Source organism: Dermochelys coriacea, chromosome 28 (assembly GCF_009764565.3).
Source record: "Dermochelys coriacea isolate rDerCor1 chromosome 28, rDerCor1.pri.v4, whole genome shotgun sequence".
NCBI lineage: Eukaryota > Metazoa > Chordata > Testudines > Dermochelyidae > Dermochelys > Dermochelys coriacea.
In genome coordinates this window covers 191793-214564 of record NC_050095.1, presented here as the reverse complement: position 1 = coordinate 214564, position 22772 = coordinate 191793, and the positions used below count along the sequence as shown (strand labels likewise).

General features: G+C 63.0%; 1 protein-coding gene across 1 annotated transcript; it reads right to left on the bottom strand.

Moving 5' to 3' along the window:
- Positions 1 to 9581: 9581 nt before the first annotated feature.
- On the bottom strand, positions 9582 to 22222 carry NAT16 (N-acetyltransferase 16 (putative)). Its single transcript, XM_043503728.1, has 4 exons — positions 22131 to 22222; positions 17525 to 17731; positions 14134 to 14358; positions 9582 to 11391 (listed from the first exon to the last, which is right to left on the bottom strand). Exons 2-4 carry the CDS (start codon positions 17714 to 17716, stop codon positions 10837 to 10839), a joined length of 972 nt encoding a protein of 323 aa, XP_043359663.1. The 5' UTR covers positions 17717 to 17731; positions 22131 to 22222; the 3' UTR covers positions 9582 to 10836.
- Between the last annotated feature and the right edge of the window lie 550 nt (positions 22223 to 22772).

The following is a 22772-nucleotide window of genomic DNA, read 5'->3' as shown; positions in this document are numbered from 1 at the left end:
TCTATCTATCTATCTATCTATCCTCATCCACCCAATCTATCTATCTATCTATCTATCTATCTATCTATCTATCTATCCCCATCCACCCATCCACCCACCCATCTATCTATCCCCATCCACCCATCCACCCATCTATCTATCTATCTATCTATCTATCTATCTATCTATCTATCTATCTATCTATCCCCATCTACCCATCTATCTATCTATCTATCCCCATCCACCCATCCACCCCATCTATCTATCTATCTATCTATCTATCTATCTATCTATCTATCTATCCCCATCCACCCCTCTATCTATCTATCTATCCCCATCCACCACTCTATCTATCTATCTATCCCAATCCACCCCATCCACCCCTCTATCTATCTATCCCCATCCACCCACCCATCTATCTATCTATCCCCATCCACCCCATCTATCTATCTATCTATCCATCCATCCATCCACCCACCCCTCTCTCTCTCTCTCTCTCTCTCTCTCTCTCTCACGCCATCCATCATGAGGTGACAGCTCCCCGTTTTGTGGCTATAAAACCCCCAAAGCCCCCGCATCCCGGGGGAGGTGGAAGCGATCTTTCTAGGGCATTTTCAGGCGGAGAGGGGGGCAGGCAGGATGAGTCACTAATTGCAGCAGCCCCCCCCCCCCGCTGCCCCCCAGCTCTCCTACTGAAAGTCTCTCACCCCGCCAGGTTTATTGCTATTAAGAGGCAAAGAGAAGTGAAAACAGGCTCAGTGCTCCTGGGAGGGGGCCCTGCACACGCAGCTAATCCTGGGGGGCGGTGGGGGAGCTGCAGAGGCAGCTAATCCAGGAGCTGAGGGGCTGGATACAGCCAACATCCCTTCTCCCTTCCCCAGCTCTTCCCTCCCCCCCCCACGGCTCCACCAGGTCCCTGGATGATTCACCCTGCAGTAGAAGGATCCCACGGAACTGGGGGGGGGCGGCATGGGGAGGGAGCTGACGACAGCAGTGTCGCACGTGGGTCCAGCTGGGGCGGGGGGAGGGTCTCCCACTGCAGGGGAAGGATCCCCCCCCGCCCCTGTCCTTGGTGCTGGACTCACTCTCCCCCCCCAGCACATTCCTCCCACTGGAGGGGGGTGGGGGAGATCAATCGCTTTAAGACAAAAATTCCCCCACAGCCCGTGGGTGCTGCTGCGGGAGGAAGGGGGGGGCTGAGGAAGGGGGGGCAGTAAGTGAGGGGTGGGGCTTGAAAGCAGAGACGGGAGAATTTTAATAGTTTCTTTCTCTCCTGTTGTTTTTTTTCTTCCCTCCCCCATGTCCGCCCCCCCTTCTCTGCATCCAGCCCCTCCCCGTACCTGCTCCAAGGCATCCACCACTGCCTGCCCCTCATCACCACCACCTTCCCCGCCCGTCCCCCCATGGGCCGGGCTGGGGACCTCCCTGCAGGGCCTGCCAAGAGCGGGCACCCGCCCAAACCCAACGCAGGAAAAAATCCATCTTCTAGAGCAAAGAGCTCCTGGTCCCTGTGCCCGAGCTTCACCATCCCCTAACCGCTGGCCGGGCACTGCCCAGACCCGGCCGAGATCGGGGCATCATCAGGCGGGCGCTGGCAAGACCCAGCTGAGATCGGGGCCCCATTGGGCAGGCGCTGGCAAGACCCAGCTGATATTGGGGCCCTGTCGCGCCAGGCGCTGCCCAGACCCAGCCAAGATCGAGGCCCCGTCGGGTAGGCGCTGGCCAGACCCAGCCGAGATTGGGGCACCTTTCTCTCTATCCCCATACACCCCCTCTATCTATGTATCTCTCTCCAACACAGCAGTGTATGACACTCTCCCCCGACACACCCATTTCTCTGCCCCCCTCCCCCAGCTCCTTTCACACACACCCCCACCCCACCCCTGAGCTCGTCTCTGGGCCCAGCCGTGCCAGGAGCACTGGGTCCCGCACTCAGCCGCCCCTGCCCCCTTCCCTGGCCCGGTGCCAGCCCGGCCCGGCACGAATGGCGAGTTCTGGGCTGTGGAGCAGCCAATGATGCCTCGCGTGTGAGTCACCCTGAGCGGCGCCCGAGGGGCCAGAGCATTGTGTGACTCCGTGGGGCCCGATCCCAGCTGGGGTCAACCAGCATCACGCCATCGGCATCAATGAGGCCCGATTCCCCCGCAGCTGGGGTCGATGGGCCATCACTCTGTGGGGTCAATGGGGCCGGATCCCAGCTGGGTTCAATGAGCCGTCACTCCGTGGGAGTCAATAGGGCCGGATCCCAGCTGGGGTCAATGGGCCGTCGCTCCGTGGGATCGATGGGGCCGGATCCCAGCTGGGGTCAATGGGCTGTCGCTCCATGGGGTCAATGGGCCGTCGCTCCATGGGGGTCAATGGGGCCGGATCCCAGCTGGGCTCAACCGGCATTGCACCATTGGCATCAATGAGGCCCGATTCCCCCGCAGCTGGGGTCAATGGGCTGTCGATCTGTGGAGTCAATAGGGCCGGATCCCAGCTGGGATCAATGGACTGTCGCTCCGTGGGGTCGATGGGGCTGGATCCCAGCTGGGGTCACTGTACTGGCGTAGATGGGTCAGGTTCCTGTCACAGTGGGGTCAGTCCCTGCTCGCTCTGTGTCTCCCAGGAAAGAGGCTCAGCTGCTGCTCCAGGTGGGCGGCTGGATTTAATTTCATGCTTGGACAGCGCTGGCAGAGAGGACGTGGGCAGCTGATGGTGCCGGGAGGGAGGTGGGAGCGCGTGCTGGGCACTGATAGTCAGTAACGTCCTTTCTTTGCTCTGATTTTCTTTGCTTTTCTCCATGCTGCTGGGCTCTCTCCCACCCTCTGGGAGTGCAAGGCCGTAATTCTGTGTCTGTCTGTCTGTCTATTCATCCCCATCCACCCCCTCTATCTATCTATCTGCCAGCTAGCCCCATACACATTCTCTCACTCTCTCTCTGACCCACGGTGGCAGGTTCCATGCATGGCCCGTGAGGTTTCTGGACCCCGAGGAGCCCAGCTGTCACCTGCCAGCCCAGTGGCACACCTGTCTGGGTGTGATTCACAGTGAGTGCTGAGTGGGGGGGGGTGGATGCGACACCCCCCATGCCCCCTGCACCGTGTGCCCTCGGTCTGCATATACCAGGGTGTCGGGTGCGGCTCCCCAAATAGAAGGGGGCAGCTGGGGAGCACTGGGGCAGTGTCTCTCCCCGACGGCAACCGAGTTTCCCCCTGAATGGAGGACCCCCCTCCACTTTGCACCCTGAGATAAATGGCGCAGGTGAGGGACTGCGAGAAGGATTCACTCCCCTGGCATCAGCTCAGCGGCTCGCAGCCCGCAGTGTCCATACAAGCACTATGGGCTTGTGTGTATTTACGCGCATGGTCCTGTCATACCTGACGCTGCCCAGACCCAGCCGAGTTCAGGGCCCCTTCGGGCCGGGCACTGCACAGACCCAGCTGAGGTCAGGACTCTGCTGCTTCCTACCCAGACAGAGTGAGTCTCCCCATTTTACTGCTGGGGAAAGTGAGACCCAGGGAAGGGAAAGGACTTTGTCGCAGTAGTTCTGCAGCAGAGCTGCAAATAGAACCCAGGAGCCCTGAGCCTTGGAACCACAAATAGAATCCAAGTGATCTAGAACCAGGCATGGAACCCAGGAGTCCTGAGTCCTAGAACCAGGCATAGAACCCAGCAGTCCTGAGCCCTAGAACCAGGCTTGGAACCCAGGAGTCCTGAGCCCTAGAACCAGGTGTGGAACCCAGGAGTCCTGAGCCCTAGAACCAGGCATAGAATCCAGCAGTCCTGAGCCCTAGAACCAGGCATGGAACCCAGGAGTCCTGAGCCCTAGAACCAGGCTTGGAACCCAGGAGTCCTGAGCCCTAGAACCAGGCATGGAACCCAGGAATCCTGAGCTCTAGAACCAGGCGTGGAACCCAAGAGCCCTGAGCCCTAGAACCAGGCGTGGAACCCAGGAGTCCTGAGCCCTAGAACCAGGAAGAGAACCCAGGGGTCCTGAGCCCTAGAACCAGGAAGAGAACCCAGGAGTCCTGAGCCCTAGAACCAGGCATGGAACCCAGGAGTCCTGAGCCCTAGAACCAGGCATAGAACCCAGGAGTCCTGAGCCCTAGAACCAGGCATGGAACCCAGGAGTCCTGAGCCCTAGAACCAGGCATAGAACCCAGGAGTCCTGAGCCCTAGAATCAGGCGTGGAACCCAGGAGTCCTGAGCCCTAGAACCAGGAAGAGAACCCGGGGTCCTGAGCCCTAGAACCAGGCATGGAACCCAGGAGTCCTGAGCCCTAGAACCAGGAAGAGAACCCAGCAGTCCTGAGCCCTAGAACCAGGCGTGGAACCCAGGAGTCCTGAGCCCTAGAACCAGGAAGAGAACCCAGGGGTCCTGACCCCCATTCTGTTGACAAGCTGGGGGAATCCGAGGGAGCTGCAGGGGTCTCCTCCCTATGCCCCACGTCCTCCTGCAAAGCCGGGGGACAGTGGCAGGGGGGGTCTCCCTGCTAGAATAGCTGACCCCTCCCTGTAGTGCCCCAATGGCTCTTGCATGGGGAAGCTCAGGACTCGCACCCACACGGAGCCGGCTCCCAATGCCAGGGTGAGCACCAGGACTTTACCCGGCCTGTGAAGGGGGGCCAGGCCTGGCCCCTTCACCCTACATGTGCTCCCCCCCCCACGCCAGTGCAGCAACACGGCCAGCAATGCCTGACGGCAGGGGTTGGGCAGGGAGTGCGGCACCTTGACACCCAGGAGACAGCTGGGGGCAATGGGGGGCAATGGGGCAATAGACACAGAACAGTTCTCTAAGTCTGGCAAGATATGTCCGCTTGTCTGTGTGTGTGTGTCCATGTGTGTCTCTCCGTGTCACTGTCTGTGTGTGTCCATGTTTCTGTGTCTCTGTGTGTGTGTGTCTCTGTTTCTCTTTCTCCATGTCTGTGTGTGTGCGTCTGTGTATGTCTCCATGTGTCTGTGTGTGTGTGTGTCTCTGTGTCTGTGTCTGTGTGTGTGTCTCTGTGCGCACGTCACACCGGAGCTAATCCCTGTTTATGGCTGTCAGAGGATGAATCACGAAGGACAATTTCATGGCCACTCAGAGCTGCAATGACCAGCAGATGCGGCCCTGCTGGGGGGTGGGGTGCGGGCGGGGGACAGCCATGTGGCGAGGGGCAGAGGGGGCCGCGGACTCGGGAAGGGGGGCACAGGCCTGACTTGGTTCAAGCCCTAGCTGTGTTCTCTGCAGTGGAGCGGGGCTGCCCCACGGGGATGGGGGGGGACACGCTGCATGGGGATGAGTCACTGCTCATAAAGGCTAGTGAGCTACACACTATAACACACACACACCCAGCGCTGTGGGACCCGGGCAGGCCGAAAGCAGGACGGATCGACGGTGAAATTATTCACATTACAGGCGCAGCTAAGAACCCCAGTAAGGAATCGGGGGCCCCCTCGGGCGGGTGCTGCCCAGACCCAGCCGGGATCGGGGTGGATTTTTTGCACGTGTCGAGGGGATTTTCACACTTATTTGCACCGCACCCCGCCTGCACCGTGGGCCGGGGTCTTTTGGCCAATGCTCTGTGATGGTTTAACACCCTCGTTTGCACACCCAGCGCTGCGGGGCCCCTCCCCCAGCTCCCTCACGCACCGGGGGGGCGGGGCTTGCAGACAACGGAGACCCCCCCCCGGCCACCGCCCCCCTCGGCTCTGACGCAAGAAGCGGCGGCAGCGAATGAGTCACCCCGGGCACCGGGAGCGGCGCGAGGGGCGCTAAATATAGCGCGTGCCTACGGGGGATGCAAAGGGGGGAGGGGCGCAGGAGGGAGGGGAGTGGGGGGCGCACAGGAAGGGGGAGGGGCGCAGGAGAGAGGGGCGGGGGCGCACAGGAAGGGGGAGGGGAGTGGGGGGCACACAGGAAGGGGGAGGGGCGCAGGAGGGATGGGACTGGTGGGAAGCTCGGTCCCAATGCAACCTGTAGGGGAAACTGAGGCACACCCAGGGGCTCCTGGGAATATTACAGACGTGTCCCACTGGGTCCCAGGTGGACGGGGATGGGTGCATGAACACAGTGCTCAGGGTGGAAGGGTTTCTAGCCCTTCCCAGCTTGCCCCCAGCTCCCCTAATGTGCACAGAGCTGGCCCCGTGCCCCCAGCTGGGGGGGGCTCAGATGCGCCACCAGAGCAGGGCGACCCTCCCCTCCCGCATCTCACCAGCGACCCCCCCCCATGGCAGGGTGCGTGGCGTCAGGCTCAGAGCCCCACCAACGATCCATCACCTGAGTGGGGCTGCAGCTGAGGGGCTAGTGGGGGGGCAGGGGGCAGCTGGGGGTCGGCACATGGAGAGGCAGGTGGGGCAGGCTTTGTTCCCCTCCCCAGCAGCAGGTCGGGGAGCTGGATCGCACTACCCAGGCAAGGCCCACTGGAGCAGCACAATGAACTGTGCAGCTGGTGCTGGGGCCCTGGAAAAACTCTCCGGGGGGGACCCCCGTGCCTGTTTCGGGGCTTGGCAGGGATCTGAGCCCCTGGTCCGAGTGGGAAACCAAGTCGGGGCTCCAGGGGAAAGGGGAGAAAGCCTGCGCGGGCCGGCAGACGGGGCTGGGCCGGCGGGCCCAGGTGGGTCAGAGGGCCCAGCGAGCTGGGGGCCAGGCCCATGGAGCAGCAGGAGGGGGCCCCAGGCGACCCGAGAATGGCTCCTGCAGGGTCTCCTCGGGGGGGCGAGGGTAGGAGGCGCTGGCACCGCCCCGGACCTTGCAGTGAAGCTCACCGGGCCCTTGGGGGACCGGAGCTGGGGAAGAGGCCGGTAGCGGCCCTGGTGGGAGAAGGGAGAGAGAAAAGGCTAATTGGATCTGGGACCCAGCAACCCCCCTGCCCCCCCAGCTCCTTCCCAGCAGCGGGGAGCCATGCGGTTGGTGTGGGGTGATGGGGGTGTGTGGAGAGGATGGGGGCTTCTGGTTCTCGTGCACACACACATGCACACATACACACACATGCACACCCATGAGCACACACACATGCACATCCATGCAAGCTCACGCACACACATGCACACTCGCACACACACCCATGTGCACACACAAACACACACCCTCCCACCCCCATACACACCCACACACTCAGCGCTGCCAGCAGGCCCGCAGTTGCCTTCACTAATGGATCCTCCGGTCGGCCTTCCCAGCAGTGCTGCGGGGGAGGGGGGGAGCTGTCTTGATGGGGGGGGGGGATTCCCAGAATTGCTGGCCCAGTCGCAGGTCAACACAACCAGCCCCACACCAAGCTGTGATAGGAGGCCAGGAGCCAGGCAGTGCGGAGGGGACTGGGGAGAGGCTAGGGAGGGCAGGCATGGGGCGGGGGGGTCAAGCCTGGGTGAAGAGATATGGGGGGGCTGGGGACAGCCCTGCTCTCTGCAGCGATGACTCGTGTTTACAGGCAGAGGAAGAGCTAGGGAAAGCTGGGGATGGGGGAATCTATCCTGGCTCTGGGTGGGGAGTGGGGTCCAGTGGGTTAGAGCAGGGGGGGCTGGGAGCCAGGACTCCTGGGTTCTCTCCTGGCTTTTGGAGGGGAGTGGGGCCTGGTGGGTTAGAATGGGGTGGGGGGGGCTGTGTGTTAGAAGGTGCTTTCCTCTCTCTTCCTCCCAGCCCCACCCTGCTCTCAGCCACCAGCCCCCACTCCCTTCCCAGAGCCAGGAAGAGAACCCAGGAGTCCTGGCTCCCAGCCCCCCCCCCCAGCTCTAACCTACCAGCCCTCACTCCCGTCCCAGAGCCAGGGAGGGAACCCAGGAGTCCTGGCTCCCAGCCCCCTTGCTCTAACCCACCAGCCCCCCACTCCCCTCCCAGAGCCCGGGAGAGAACCCAGGAGTCCTGGCTCCCAGCTCCCCCTGCTCTAACACACCAGACCCCCTTCCAGAGCCGGGATAAAGTCCCTAGCCTTTAACAAAGGTGCAGATTTAGGAGACACCAGTTTGAGTCACCCCTGTGACCTTGTCTCTGCCCCCCGGCCTGCGTGCCCAAGGGAGGGACACTGTGGGCCATGGAGGGCACCCATAGGGGGGCAGGACGGCTGGCTGCTGGCACTGATGGGTTTTCCACCGAGGAAACATTAGAAAATCCGGAAGAAACTCATGAAGTCCCATCTGGACTCAAAGTCGGGCCCGCGGGAGCTGCCTGGGCCAGTGACCCCCCAAGTCAGAGTGTGAGGGGCAGTGTCCCCATCCCGCTGCAGCAGGCCGGTTTCTCGGCAGCGAGTTTGGCTGGCAAATGAGCTCCTGGAACGGGCTCAAAGCCACAGCAGCCCGGCAGGAAAGCATCTCCTGGAAAGAAACTAGATTTACCCTCACTCCCCTGCCCGGCTGCCATGTCTGTCTGTCTGGCCCCACATGGGAGAGTGGGGGCTGGTGGGTTAGAGCAGGGGGGCTGGCAGCCAGGACTCCTGGGTTCTCTCCGTGGCTCTGGGAGGGGAGTGGGGGCAGACAGATTAGAGCAGGGGGAGGGGGGAGCCAGGACTCCTCGGTTCTCTCCGGAGAGAACCCTCCAACCAGCATCTGGTGCTGTCGGGGAGCCAATTGACCTTTTAGTCCTTCTGAAGCCTGAGACAGTGGCTCCCAAAGCCGTGTACAAACAACTGCCCCGCCCCAGAGGTGGGCACATTTCACGGCCGGGCGAGGGGTCCCTGTATGACCAGCCGCCCCACCCCAGAGGTGGGCGCATCTCGGGGCCAGGCGAGGGGTCCCTGTATGACCAGCCGCCCCGCCCCAGAGGTGGCTGCATCTCGCCTCCTGAAGCCCAGCTCCCAGGGAGGCCCTGGTGGTAAATATGCAGAACCAGCAGGAGCCAGAGAGGGATGGAGGCAGCCCTGAAAGCCAGACCCAAGTGCCCCCTTGTGGTGAGTTGACCGACACGTGGGAGGGAGTCTGTGTCCATGCGTCTGTCGGTCTGGGATCTGTGTCTTTGTGTGTGCACAACAGCACCTGTGTGTGTGTGTGTGTGTGAGTGAGTGTGTACACCCCAGTGTGTGCCCATGACTTCTGGGCACGCTGGTGCCTCAGTTTCCCTCTCTGCGGCATTGCAGGGGACAATCTGAGGGTTAATTTAACAGCACAGAGCGAGCGCCCCCTTGTCTGTATGGCTTGGGAAAAATATCACACACACACCCCTTTCTCCATGCCCCCAGACACACAGACATCCCTGTCCCCATCCTGGGGGGTTAAATCAGCCAGTGCTGGTGTGAGCAGGGTGCCCTGGGTGAGCCCCCATCTGATCCCCATGGCAGATAAAGGCCCAACTACTGCAGCCAGCTTGGGGGCGGAAAGCAGGGAATGGGACAAAGGGCCTGGCCCCTCTAGGGGGTGCTGGCTCCTACCCGGCCCCAGGGCAAGGACTGGCTGGCTCAAGGGGGCAGGAAATGGGACATGGGGTGGGGGGCGCTGGGGAACGGGACACATGGGGGGTGCGGCTGATAGCTCCCTACAGTTGCCCTCATTCCCCTGGTCTGGGCTCACCCCAGGTTCAGACACTGGACAAAGCAGCTGCTGATGACGCCCCCCATTGCATGACCCCCCCATGCCCCATGGTGGCGCCCCACTCCTGCTGGGGGAGCATCTGGGCGCTGGGCAGAAATGAGAGGCGAGACAGGGGCTGAGGGGAGAGGGGTTTATTGCCACATGGAGACGGGGGGAAGGAATCACAGCTTGGGGGGTAACCAGGGGGATTAGTTACAGAAATAAACCAGGGCCCCCAGCCCCCCCATTCTGTGCCAGCCCTGGAGTGTGGGGGGGAAGGGGGATTGCTGATCTAACCTGGATCAGAGACTTGCGTTAATAATACTGTGGGCTTGGCCCGGCCCGGGACAGCAAAGCCAAAGCAGGGGGTGAGGGGGCACCCTGCAAGTGACTGCCCCAAGGGAGGGAGGCGGGATCCCTGCTCCTGACCTCCTGGGGGGAGAATGCACTGGAAGGGGGGAGCAGCTATGGACAGGGAGGTGCAACCTAGCCTGCGGGGGGGGAGTTAGTGTGTAGTGCGGGGGGGAGGGGATCCAGCGGTGGGATGGGGGGAGATGGGCTCTAGCGCTAGTGTGGGGGGGACACGCTCTTGTTGCAGGCGACTTTTTAAATATATCTCCATTTATGAGACTCTATATTGCACGTCACTCGGTTCAGAGGCATCACTAGAGGGGCGGGGGGGGCTCTAGGCCTGGCTTCCAGGCGGGTTTTTTTGGGGGGGGAGGAGGGAAGAGCTGAGCCCTGTACAAGGGTTTCCATCAGTCATGGCGACTGTCGCTTCGCAGGGATCCAGCGGCCTGTGGGAGGGTCTGTCAACCAGTGCAGGGCGCTGTTGTCATGTCAACTGTTGCGAGGCTCCCTCAACCATCGCTGGGCTCCATCACCGTGCCCACCGTCACTGGGCCCCATCGCCATGTCAACTGTTGCTAGGCTCCCTCAACCATCGCTGGGCTCCATCACCGTGCCCACCGTCACTGGGCCGCGTCGCCGTGTCAACTGTTGCTAGGCTCCCTCAACCATCGCTGGGCTCCATCACCGTGCCCACCGTCACTGGGCCGCGTCGCCGTGTCAACTGTTGCTAGGCTCCCTCAACCATCGCTGGGCTCCATCACCGTGCCCACCGTCACTGGGCCCCATCGCCATGTCAACTGTTGCTAGGCTCCCTCAACCATCGCTGGGCTCCATCACCGTGCCCACCGTCACTGGGCCGCGTCGCCGTGTCAACTGTTGCTCAGCTCCACTGACTGTCGCAAGGGCTTGCCAAGCAGGTGGGGGGGTCACATCTCCTAGGGGAGTTCCTCTAGCGGGCCAGGAACGGGGTGGGGAGGGGGAACCAAGGCTCAGAAAGTGCTTCTGCAGGACCAGGAAGTGGGCGGGGAGGGGGCGAGCCTCGATAACCCTAGATATCCGCCTCCAGCAGGTACTGCTCGGTGTAGCCCTTGGCCAGCTCCAGCCGCAGGCCAGCCCGGCAGAACTCGGCCAGCTCCCCCCAGAGGCTGGGCTCCAGGAAGAGCTGGCACATGACGTTGCCCCGCAGGGCAGGCAGACGGGCCCGCAGGTGGTGTAGCAGCTGGCTCTTGAGGTGGGCGGGGTGGCGGCCGAAGGCGTCGATGTTGAGGTAGACCCAGTCCCCGCCCAGCGGGATGGGGAAGGGCTGGGTGCAGAGCGAGGCGGCCGTGGGCTGGGCCTTGCAATCCACCACCCAGTGCAGCTGCTTCTGCTGCAGCAGGGCCAGGTTGGGCTCGCTGGGCTGGTAGGGCTGCCAGTCCTGGATGATGGTGCGGCTGGGCAGGACCTCGCTCTGGAAGGCCGGGCTCAGCACCAGGCCCCGCACCTCGCCCGGCTCCAGGGCCTCCGTGGGCAGCGGCTGGAAGCCGCCCGCCCGCAGCTGGGCCACCGCCGCGTCCAGCCGGGCCAGCAGCTCCGCCGCGTTGAACCGCACCAGCAGGATGCCCTGGAGGGGAAGAGATGCAGGTAAGCTGGCTGGGGGACACAGGGACCTCCCCACGGGCTGGCTCAGGCGGGCGGGGAATGGGGCACGGGGCCTGTCCCCTCTAGGACAGAGAACCCAGGAGTCCTGGCTCCTCCCCCTGCCCCGCTTCCCCCTCCTGCCCCCCTGGCTGCTGCTCCATTTCATGACACGACTGATTTCCACTAATTGAACTAACCACCTCCCCCTCCCCCGTGCCCGCCAGGCCCTGCTCAGCTGGCTCACATGGCTAGGGAAAGTGGGTCAGCAGCCATGACCTTCCCGGGAGCCAGATACCAGGGTGATGGGCAGACTGACCCTAGGCGGAGAGGCCTGGCAGCCCAGAGCCCACCCATCAGCCGTTGAGCACGGCCGACTCCACCAGAGACCCTCCGCCCCGGGTGGCAAAGATCCCCCCACCTCCACTCCCAGGCAGAGGGTACTGGATCCCCATGGCTCGCCCTGCTCTGGGGCAATTAGAAAATGCTGCTGCAGTGGGTTCCACTGGGCTCTGCAGCCCTGAGCCCTCTGGGGGTCCTTTCCCCATCACCCCCCCTTTCCCCATCACCTCGCAGGTTTCCCAGGGTGGACCCCAGAGCCAGGGGCAGCAGGCCCACCACAGCCCCTCACGAGAGGGTGGCTGAGCTGTGGGCGAATGCGTTGGGCTAGGAGTCGGGACCCCCGGGTTCTGTGCCCGGGTCTGGGGCCCCTGGGATCTGTGCCCGGGTCTGGGGCCCCTGGGATCTGTGCCCGGTTCTGGGGGGCCTGTGGGATCTGTGCCCGGGTCTGGGGTCCCTGGGTTCTGTGATGGGATGTGGAGCCCGTGGGATCTGTGCCCAGGTCTGCGGTCCCTGGGTTCTGTGCCCGGTTCTAGGGCCCCTGGGATCTGTGCCCGGTTCTAGAGCACCGGAGTCTGTGCCGGGATGTAGGGCTCCTGAGTTCTGTGCCCAGTTCTAGGGCCCTGGGATCTGTACCCAGGTCTCATGCCTCTGGGATCTGTGCCCGGTTCTGTGCCCAGGTCAGGGGCCCCTGGGATCTGTGCCGGGTTCTGGGACCCCTGAGTCCTGTGCCCGGGTTCTGGGGCCCTTGTGGGTCCTGTGCCCGGGTACTGGGGCCTGTGGGGGTCCTGTGCCCGGATTCTGGGGCCCCTGGGACCTATGCCCTGTTCTAGGGCGCTGGAGTTCTGTGCCATGATGTGGGGCCCCGGGGTTCTGTGCCAGGTTCTGGGGCCCCTGGGTTCTGTGCCCAGGTCGGGGGCCCCTGGGATCTGTGCCAGGTTCTGGGCCCCTGGGGGTCCTGTGCCCGGGTTCTGGGGCCCCTGAGGGTCCTGTGCCCGGGTTCTGGGGCCCCTGGGACCTGTGCCCGGTTCTAGGGTGCTGGAGTTCTGTGCCGTGATGTGGGGCCCCTGGGTTCTGTGCACGGGTCTGGGGCCCCTGGATTCTGTGCCCGGTTCTGGGGCCCTGGGATCTCTGCCTGGGTCTGGGGCTCCTGAAATCTGTGCCCAGTTCTGGGGGGCCTGTGGAATCTGTGCCCAGTTCCGGGCCCCTGGGATCTTTGCCGGGTTCTGGAGCCCCAGAGTTCTGTGCCCAGATGTGGAGACCATGGGTTCTGTGCCAGGTTCTAGGGCTCTGAAAATCTGTGCCCGGTTCTGGGGCCCTGGGGTTCTGTGCCTGGGTTCTGGGTCCCCGGGTTTCTGTGCCCGGTTCTAGGGCCCCAGGGATCTGTGCCCGGGTCTGGGGCCCGAGCAGTTCTGGTGCCCCTGGGTTCTGTGCCCGGGACGGGGACCCCTGGGATTCTGTGCCGGGTTCTGGGTCCCCAGGTTTCTGTGCCCGGTTCTAGGGCCTCGGGGATCTGTGCCCAGGTCTGGTGCCCCTGGGATCTGGGCCCGGGTCTGGGCCCGAGCAGTTCTGGGGCCCCTGGGTTGTGTGCCCGGTTCTGGGGCCCCTGGGACCTGTGCCCGGTTCTGGGGCCCCTGGGATCTGTGCCCGTCTCTGGGGGCCCTGAGTTCTGTGCCCGGTTCTGGGGCCCCTGGGATCTGTGCCCGGGTCTGGGGCCCCAGAGCTCTAGAGGGCAGGTGCGTGCAGGGGTCTCGACACAGAGAATGGTCGACACCCTGTTTCCTGGGGACTGATGGCCTGGGCCCCTCCCCTGCAAGGTGCGAGTTGAAGGGCTTGGAGAACGGAGAGATCAGGTGGCCTCCTGGCCCGGGAAAGAGACAAAGGAGAGGAGGGGCTGGAGGGAGTTTCAGGTTTGGGGCTGGCTGGGGAAACGGAGGGAGGCCCCCTAAGCCCCAAGATGGACCCGACTGAGGGGTCCTGTTCGCTCCATGTTCCTGTCGTCCAATAAACCTTCTGTTCTACTGGCTGGCCGAGAGTCACGGTGAATCACAGGAAGTGGGGGGTGCAGGGCCCTGACCCCCCACACACACACTCCATGACAGCTGGGACCCCAGTTCTGTGCCAGATTCTGGGGCCCCTGGGATCTGTGCCCGGTTCTAGGACTCCTGGGTTCTTTTCCCAGATATGTGTGACCTCTGGCAAGTAACCGCAAGGCTCTGGGCCTCAGTTTCCCCATCAGTGGGGAGGATGGTTCTTCACCTAGTCAGCTGATCTCTCGCTGTGTGGGGGTTTGTGGTGCCCAGAACAAAGGGGGCCCGATCTCAGTCCCCCCTACCCGCCCCCAGGGCACTACCGTAATTCACTTAATATCCCCTCCTCTTGCGTCTACCTGCTTGGTGATCAGCCGGTATTTCTTGAAGTCCTTGGGGCCCAGCTTGTCGTCCCGCGTCAGCCGCGACACCTTGACGCCGGGGTGCTGCTGCTTGACCAGCTCGGTGCAGAAACGCTGCAGGACGCCGGCCACGCCCTTCCCCCTCTCCCACGGCGCCACGCGCAGCCCCTCCACCAGCGCCGTCTCTCCGGCGTCCACCACGCAGACCGACTGCAGCCCGATCTGGGGAGGAAAGCGGCAGGAGGCAGGGGGCAGCGGGTTAGCACCGGCCAGGCGGGAACCCAACCACCGCTGGAACTAACGAGGGTGGGGAGAAGCGAGTTAGCACCGGCCGGAGCGTGGGCAGGGCGGGAATGGACCCATTGCTGGAATTAATGATGGGGGGGAGCAGTGGCACAACGAGGAGTCCTGATCTCGGTGGGGGGGTCTGTGTAGCGCCAGGCACAATGGGGGGCCGTGAGCTTGTATCTGGGTGGATTTTTTATTTCAACTGAATTTTTTATTTCCTTTTGTAAAAAAAATAAAAAAAGAAACTTATTTAAAATGTCATTTGAATTTAATACAAAATCTTTTTAAGGCCTAAAATTTATTTATTCTCTCTTCAAACACTGAAATAAAAAATAACGAGGCAGAATCTAGGAGCCTCTCCCACACGCTTGGCATTAAAGGCGGCTCCTCTATAAAGAGAGAAGCGGGGGGAAACATCAAACTGGGGAGGTGATGATTTATAAACAGGGCCTGGCTGATTAGCCAACGGGATTTCAGGCCTTTCCCGACAGATGTGCCCCTTCCAGGAGTCTGATTTGTCTTGTGTACCCCCAAGTTTCACCTCACTTAAAAACGACGTGCTTACAAAAATCAGACACCAAAATGCAGAAGTGTCACAGCGCGGTGTTCGTGACAAATTGCCTTTACCGTATAATTACAAAATAAATTAGCTGGAATATAAATATTGTACTCGCCTCTCGGTGTGTCCTACACAGAGCAGTATAAACCAGGCATTGTCTGTGTGAAATTTTAGTTTGTACTAACTTCGGTAAGGTTTTTTCCGTAGGCGTTGTAAAGCTAGGCGAATCTCTAGAGGAGTTGGTGGACCCCCTGGAAGACCTCTGTGTACCCCAGGGGTACGCTTACCCCTGCTTGAGAACCACTGATTTGCAAGCGACGCCGGTGAGTAGGAACTCAAGCTCTGCTCACTTTCTCCTGGGCAAATTTGAAAACTTTCCCAGACTGCTGGACAATGACCGATTTAACTCGCGGCCTTCCGTTAATCCCGGCTTAATAAACATGCCGCAGAGGGAAAATGACACGCTGATGTCGCCAGTCCAGTGAGGGTCATTCGGTTCAAGAGAAGCGAATTGGACAGGGGGGCTTGGCACGTTTATCTCAACTCCAGCGCCCGCCCGAGCGCAGCCTGACCAAAGCCCCAGCAGAAAGGGACCAGGCGAGGCCCCCGGCACCAGTTCCTGACCCAAAACGCCCGACTAATGAAGCCCATTGCTTCAATGGTGTGCAGCTTATAGCATAGCCTCCTGCACAGCAGATGGACCTAAGGTCCCGTCGAGGTCCCAGTTAGCTGTGATCTCCCCGGTGGAATGGTTAGAGCAGCGGGTCTCAACCGGGGGTATGTGCACCCCCGGGGGGTCGCAGGGGGTACAGCCACGTAGGGAATATCTGCCGAGTTTTACACCAGGCTACAGAGCAAACACTAGCGACATCAGTCCGAACTAAAATTTCACACAATGCCTGGTTTATACTGCTCTGTGTAGGACACACCGAGAGGCGAGTACAATATTTATATTCCAGCTGATTTATTTTAGAATTAGATGGTAACAAGGAGGAAATCAGCCAATTTTCAGTCATAGCTTCTGTATTTTGGTGCCTGATTTTTGTAAGCACATCGCTTTTCAGTGAGGGGCAACTTGGGGGTACACAAGTCAAATCTGACCCCTGAAAGGGGGACAGTGCTACTGGGTTAGAGCCACCCCGTGCGAATGCACCTTGCGTTGGAAGAAGAACTGCAGTACAAATGGAAAAGCCTGTTCAAATTGATGATTTAAATCAACTCCCCCCGGCCTTGCATCTGGAGGGTCTGTGCAGCGCCCGGCATGACAGGGGACCCTGATCTCGGGGTCGGGGCGGGAGGGGTCTGTGTGGCACCTGCCCAGAGGGGAATGGGGGGAGGGAGTGAGTCATCCCTTAATTACAGCCTGATTAAGCCACATGCGGGGATGACTCATTCCTGCGCTAGGCTCCAGCCAATCCACCAGCCAAGGGCTGGGCTGGCGACGCCCGGGGCAGGTATAAAGGCCTCACAGGAGACACGGCCCTGGGTGTCCCCCTGGCCTGCAGGTGGTATCAGGCCCACGGGTCGTATCCTATTCCAGGCTGGCTCCCGGTTCGGTTCCCAGCCCTACCCTCCTTCCTGGCCTTGCTGCCGCTGCCCCAACCACTAGGCTTGACCCCCACCCCACCCCACCAGTTTCTGGCAGAGCCCTGATCTCACTCATGGGCTGGGCAGGGCCAGGCTTTTAGGCATTACCAGGTTATATGTGACCAGAGGATGAATTTCAGCCTGTTTCCCCCAGTCACAGGATTCAGCCACCTCTGGGGCGGGGCGGCAGGTGACACGGGGGTGAGATGCAGCCACCTCTGGGGCAGAGCAGCTGGTTATACAGGGACCCCTCACCCCCCCGCTGAGATGCAGCCACCTCTGAGGTATAGCATGGGGGGGGTCTTTTTATATCGTGGACCCCTGGAGTCATTACAAGTGGTTCCTGCACCCGGACCAGCCGGGCCCAGCTCGTCAGCTCAGGTTTGTCACGGTTCGGGGCTGCCCTAGCTGGAGGCGAAACTTGAACCCAGGACAGGGAGTGGGGTTCACAGACAATGCGCCCACCTCTGGCTCTGACGCCAGCGTGATGCGGATCTATAACAGCCAGGGACATGGGTCGATCCTGCCGCAGCTCAAAGCAGGTCAGAGCGGGGAGCCCGCCGGGAGATGAGAAATGGGACAGGGGGAGGGGCCGTGCTGGGAAGATGTGGGGGGTGGATCGCTGGGATGCAGACAGCCGTGGTCAGGGGGCTATTGCAAGCTACACGGTGAGGGGGGATGACAGATCGACTTCACATGCAGCCACTTCTGAGTGGACAGTAGGACCCCCCACCCAGCACTGCAATGCAGCCACCTCTGGGGCGGGGCGGGGCGGCTGGTGACACGGGGACCCCTCGCCCGGCACTGAGATGTAGCCACTTCTGCAGTGTAGCATCTGGGGTCTTTTTACATGAGGGACCCCCCTAACCTGGCTCACTGAGCCCCAGGAGCAAGTATCCCTCAGGCCCAGGTGATGCCCCCTGCAGGCACTAGCGGGTCCGACTTCCCACTCACCACTGCTCCGTTCTTCTTGGCCAGCACCACGGTGCGGTTGGGCTCACGGATCCAGGCGTGGTAGCGGCTGGGGAGATAATCCAGGCCCCCGTAGATGCCCTTCGACATGGCCAGGATCTCCTCAAACTCCTTCTCCGTCGCCACCACGAACTGCAGCTGGGGGTCGCTGCTCAGCCCTGGCTCCAACTTCATGCCTGGCTAGCGGGGGCTGTGGGGAGAAAGCAAAGCCATGAAACTGCCGCGGGCGGGGGAACATCCATGGACGCCCCACCCACCCCGCGCTCACCAGCGCTGCTAACAGCCGGGTGAGTCTCTGAGATGCGGCCACCTCTGGGGCGAGGCAGCTGGTGACACAGGGACCCTTGCCTGGCACAGAGAGGCAGCCCCTCTGGGGCGGGTCGGCTGGTGACACGGGGACCCCTCGCCCGGTGCCGAGATGCGGCCACCTCTGGGGCGGGACAGCTGGTCGCACGGGGACCCCTCGCGCAGCGCTGAGATGCAGCCACCTCTGGGGTGGGGTGGCTGGTGACATGGGGACCCCTTGCCCAGCGCTGAGATGCGCCCACCTGTGGGGCGGGGTGGCTGGTGACATGGGGACCCCTCGTCCAGCGCTGAGATGCGCCCACCTGTGGGGTGGGGCGACTGGTGACACGGGGACCCCTCGCCCAGCGCTGAGATGCAGTGAGAGGAAGTGAAGATTAATTCAGTGTCCAAGAGAGGTTTGATGGGGGACACACTGGGGTGGGAACTGAAGGGAAGCTGGGTTCATGTCGTCAGCCACAGCTCCCCGTGTTGTCTCAGCCCTGGGGTTCCCCCAGCTCTGCCAGTGCCCCTCACTCCCGACCCACAGCTCCCTGCCAGCCCAGCCCTGGCCTCCCCCCCTCGGAGCAGGCATCTCCCTGAGCAGACGTCGCCTGGGCAGGTTGGGGGTCTCTGGTTTCACCGCGCCGGGAGCTGGCCATTAATATTAAAGGGAACCTGAGGCGGCCTGCGGGGGGAGGCGGGTGTACAGCTAGGCCATGTGAGACGGAAACGTCTGGCCTGGGAACCTGACCCACTGCCCCCCCTGAAATATTAATCCTGGCCCCCCCCTAAGGAGGTACAGAGTCTGGGGGGCAGGGCCCACGTCCATTCTGGTGCCCTCCAGCCAGCCCCGCACCCCTATATCCATCTGTCCCCACCCCTGTCTCTGTTCTGCCTGGGCATGGCCGGGGCCCAGCGCTGGTCCCTGCTCTACCCCGGGGTTTATGCCCCAGTCTCGGTGGGGCAGTTCTGCCTGTGATGCCATGGGGCGGCTGCAGACCCGTGGGGGCGGGGAAGGGTGTGTGTGATGTGTGGGGCAGGGGCTGCTGCATGGTCTCATTTCTGGGACCTCCCTCCCCCCATCCCCAGGGCTGGAGGGGATGGATGGGGGGCTCACTCCCTCTCCCCAGGCTGCCCGCCCCATTGGTCCCCTTGTCATGGACAGACAGGTTGGGCTGGTTCCCCTCCCCCACCCCAGCCCAGGCCCATCCCCCTGGCGTCTGGCGCCTGCGATCCCAGGGCTCCGTGGAAAAACTCCTTCCCATCCAGCTCCCCTCACCTTCCCTGTCCCCCCTCAAACGCCCAGCCCCCACCGAATGCTCACAGAGCCCCTGTGCACCCACCTGCCCCATAGACACTCCTGGATCTAGGCCCACTGGTCTGGTTTGGGCTGGGGGGGGGATACAGAGGAGGCCAGGCCCGTGGGGCTGAACTGGGGTGGAGGGAAGGAGTGCAAGGCTGGATGGGCCCAATCTGTACCCCTCTTCTCCTGGCCTGCCCCTTAAGGTCACAAGGTGGGGAGAGGCAGGCTAGGAAGATGCTGTGACTGCCCCCCATCCCTGCCTGCCCCCCCCCACCGTGAGAGAGGGCTTCGGTTTTGGAAGAGTCAGCGTTCGGTGTCTCTCAGCGCCCGACTAAAAACAGACCATGTTAATCTGCTGGGGGGGGCATGTGGAGGAGGGGGATGCGTCAGGTCTTATTAATGCAGGAGGCCAGCCCGCCCCAGCTAGAAAATCCCGCTGGGGCGTATCTCGGGGGGCGGACAGAGCTGCTGGGCGCGGGGCAGCTTCTTCTGTGTCACGTCGCGATTGAAGGGCCTCCGGGCTGACCGCGGCCTCTGGGCCGTGGCACGTGGACCCCCTGGCGCCCCGGGGGCCCGGCCTCTCGCTGCCGTGGGGCCAGGCATGTTCTGCCTTTTCTCCCCGTCGGTTAGGGCCGCGCTGGGGGCCCGTGGCCGGCCGACCTGGGCAGCAGCCATGCGTTTGGGGTTATTCGCAGGACTGGAGGGGTTTTCCCATCGGCTGTTTTACGTGTGATGACGCCGGGCACCTGGCCGGCCAGTGCTGCTCCTGCCCCATGCCCCAGGGGGGCTCAGCTGGTTACACGGAGGAATCGCACCCCCATGCCCAGCCGTGGGAGGTGGGTGCCGTGCAAGGAAGAGCGGAGAACGTGCAGACCTCTCCCCCCCGAGCCAGGCGCTGTCCCCCATGTGGTGTTTGTCCTGGGGGTCGGGGTCCCCGCCTGTGATGGGGGGTGCCTGAGGCAGCTCCCTTGATCTGGCCTGGCAATGCTGTTCCATTCACATTCGATATTAACGGGGTCGGAGCCCCTGCGAGAAGTCAGCTGCAGCCCAGTGGGGCAGGTGCCGGCCAGGGCCGGTAGACACCCTGGTTCAATCCTGGAGGGTGGGGGATGGTGGGGGTCCTTCCTGCTCCCCTTTAATTCACTGTTCCCAGGAGCCGGGCCAGGGGCTCAGCCACGCACAGGGGAAGTTGGAGATCCCGGTGTACCCCAGCTCTGCCCATAAGCAGGGTTTGAATGGGGACCCCCTGCCCATTCCTGTGACCCTGCTGGGGGGTTGGGGACCCCAGTTAGCACCCCACTCTATCCCCTCTGTTAGGGGAGCCCTGTTAATAGTTATGTCAAAGGGACTGCTGCCAGGACAGAGCCAAGTGTAAACCAGGGTCTCCAGCCTGCCAAACGGCCAGAGCCAGGTTTGGGGCACGGCCAGGGCGCTGGAAACCGGGCTATGGGTGCCTACGTTGCTCTCGCATGGCTCCCCGGGGCTGCTGCCCCTCGGCCCGTGGTCCCAGCCAGTTGGGGGGAAGGGGTGATGCTGCTCTTGCCAGCCAGGAGCCCTTTGGCTAGGGCCCCAAAGGGGCCCCACCCTGGTCCCCATGGCCTGCCCCGGGCACACGGATGCCCCATCCCAGTTGTCTCGGGTGCGGCGGCAGGCAGGGGACATGGGGCCTGAACGGCTCCCAGTCGGCGCCCGGGAGAGCCCCGTGGGGCACTGGCCACCCACCAGTGCTCTCTGCCCCTGTGGGTCCCTGTGCGGGCACCGGGCACTTGCCATGGCTGAAACGTGACGGGGGAGAGAAAAGCTGCCCCACGGCTACCCCTCCAGCCACCCGGGGACTGCCCACGCGGTCTAGCTGGCGGGTTACCCTTGGGTGCCCCTCATGGGTCTGGGCTGGCCACCTAGTGTGGGGCAGCGAAGGGAGAGGGCTATCTGCCGGGGTGGGGGATGGGCGTAGGGTGTGGGGAGAGGATTGCCTGCAGAGGAGGGGAATGGGTGGGGGGCAGGGGAGGGGGATAGTAGCAGAGCAGGGGACATTGGGTAACCTCAGGTTGCATCAATTCCCTCTGCCTAGCCCCCCTCCCTGCCCAATTTGGGGGACACAGGGAAAGTGCCCTGGTTCCTGGGCGGGGGGCTGGTCACGCCTGGGGCCCAAGAAGCCGCCAGGAGGGGCAGGAATGGGGTGGGGAAAAGAGGCTGAAATTGGCAAGGAACAAGGCCAGCCCCCCCCCCCCAAAGACCCCGGGGTTGTCCTTAGCAAGGGGTTACATAATGAAGGTGCTGGGGAAAGGGAACGGGGGGGGCACAGCCATAGGCTGGGGGGGACGGGGGGAGTCAGGGGGACAGGCAGATGGAGAGCGCAGGGACCCGGGGATCTACCTACCATGTGCCCCCCGCTCTCCATGGCAGGGGCTCGGGGCGGGGGGGGGGGTTGACAATCTCCCCTCCCCCCAGTCTTTTTTCCCCAGGGGAAAGCGGGGCTGGGGGGGGAAGAGGGAGGAGCGGGCCCCGCCCGCCCCCTCCCCGCTGGGGCCGGGCGCATCCTCAGGGACCCAGGTGTCCGGGTAATGGCGACGGCTCCCTGGTAACAATGGGGGAGGGGCCGGCGGCATCCCCCCCCCCACACACCGGGGATGCGGAGAGGGGGACAGCCGCCTGGTGGGGGGGGGGTCTTAGCACGAAGTGGGGATGTTCTAACAGAGCCGGAGACACCCCCCTCCCTCAGCAGCCCCCCAGAGAGTCCCTCCCCTTCAGAGTCCCCCTTCCCCCCAGCATCCCCCTGTAACCCCCAGAGACCCCCTCCCCCAGCAGCCCCCTCTAATCCCCCCCAGAGACACCCCCTTCTCCCAGAAACCCCCTCCCCACAATCCTCTCCTTCAAACATCCCCCAATATCCCCTCCCCCCCGCTCTTTCGCTGAGCCGCCCCCTCCCCAATAAATTCCCCCCCCGTGTCCTGACCCCTAAAGGTCAGTGTGCCCCCCCATGTCTGGGGGGGTCCCTACCGGGAGCAGCCGAAGGTGGGTGGGTGGGTTGGCTGGGGCCGGGCTGTGACGGTCCCTCTCCCCGCCAGCATCGCTCCGCGCGGCAGCGGCTGCTATAAAGGGGGGCGCTAAGCCCCGCCCCCGACCGCCCCCCCCAGCTGGAGGGGACAAGGTGCGGGGGGGGGGGGCTGGCATCACATGAGCCGGGCTAATCCCCCCCCCCGCCTGTGCGTCATCAGCGAGAGAAAGTGACCTGAGAGGGGCAGGGGGGGAGCCCGGAGCCGGCCCACACCCACACTTCCCGGAGGGGGGGGGGCTGTGCCCCATGGCCCCCCCCCCCACAGCACTGGGTTACAGACCCGCCCCTGCACCTCATTCGCCCGCACCCCCCCGCCACAGCATCCTCCCTGCCCACCCCCCCGGGGGGGGCTGTGCCCCATGGCCCCCCCATAGCACTGGGTTATAGACCCGCCCGCCCCTGCACCCCAGCTGGCACCCCGGCCCCTCACAAGGGGGGCTGAATCAGGGGGACCAGGCCGCTTTCCCCCTAAATACTCCCCCCCACAACTGTCACCCCCAGTTTCCCACCCCAGCTCAGACCTGGGCCTGCCCCCCAACTTTCGATCCCGAGTCCTGAGCCTGTCGGGCCCCCACTTCCCCGCA

Excerpts from the sequence above, each read along its gene's own strand:
- NAT16 (XM_043503728.1), bottom strand. The coding sequence starts at position 17,716 with ATGAAGTTGGAGCCAGGGCTGAGCAGCGACCCCCAGCTGCAGTTCGTG. Across the intron at positions 14,359-17,524 it reads CCAAGAAGAACGGAGCAGTG|ATCGGGCTGCAGTCGGTCTG; the intron begins GTGAGTGGGAAG and ends TTTCCTCCCCAG. Across the intron at positions 11,392-14,133 it reads ACCGGCTGATCACCAAGCAG|GGCATCCTGCTGGTGCGGTT; the intron begins GTAGACGCAAGA and ends CTTCCCCTCCAG.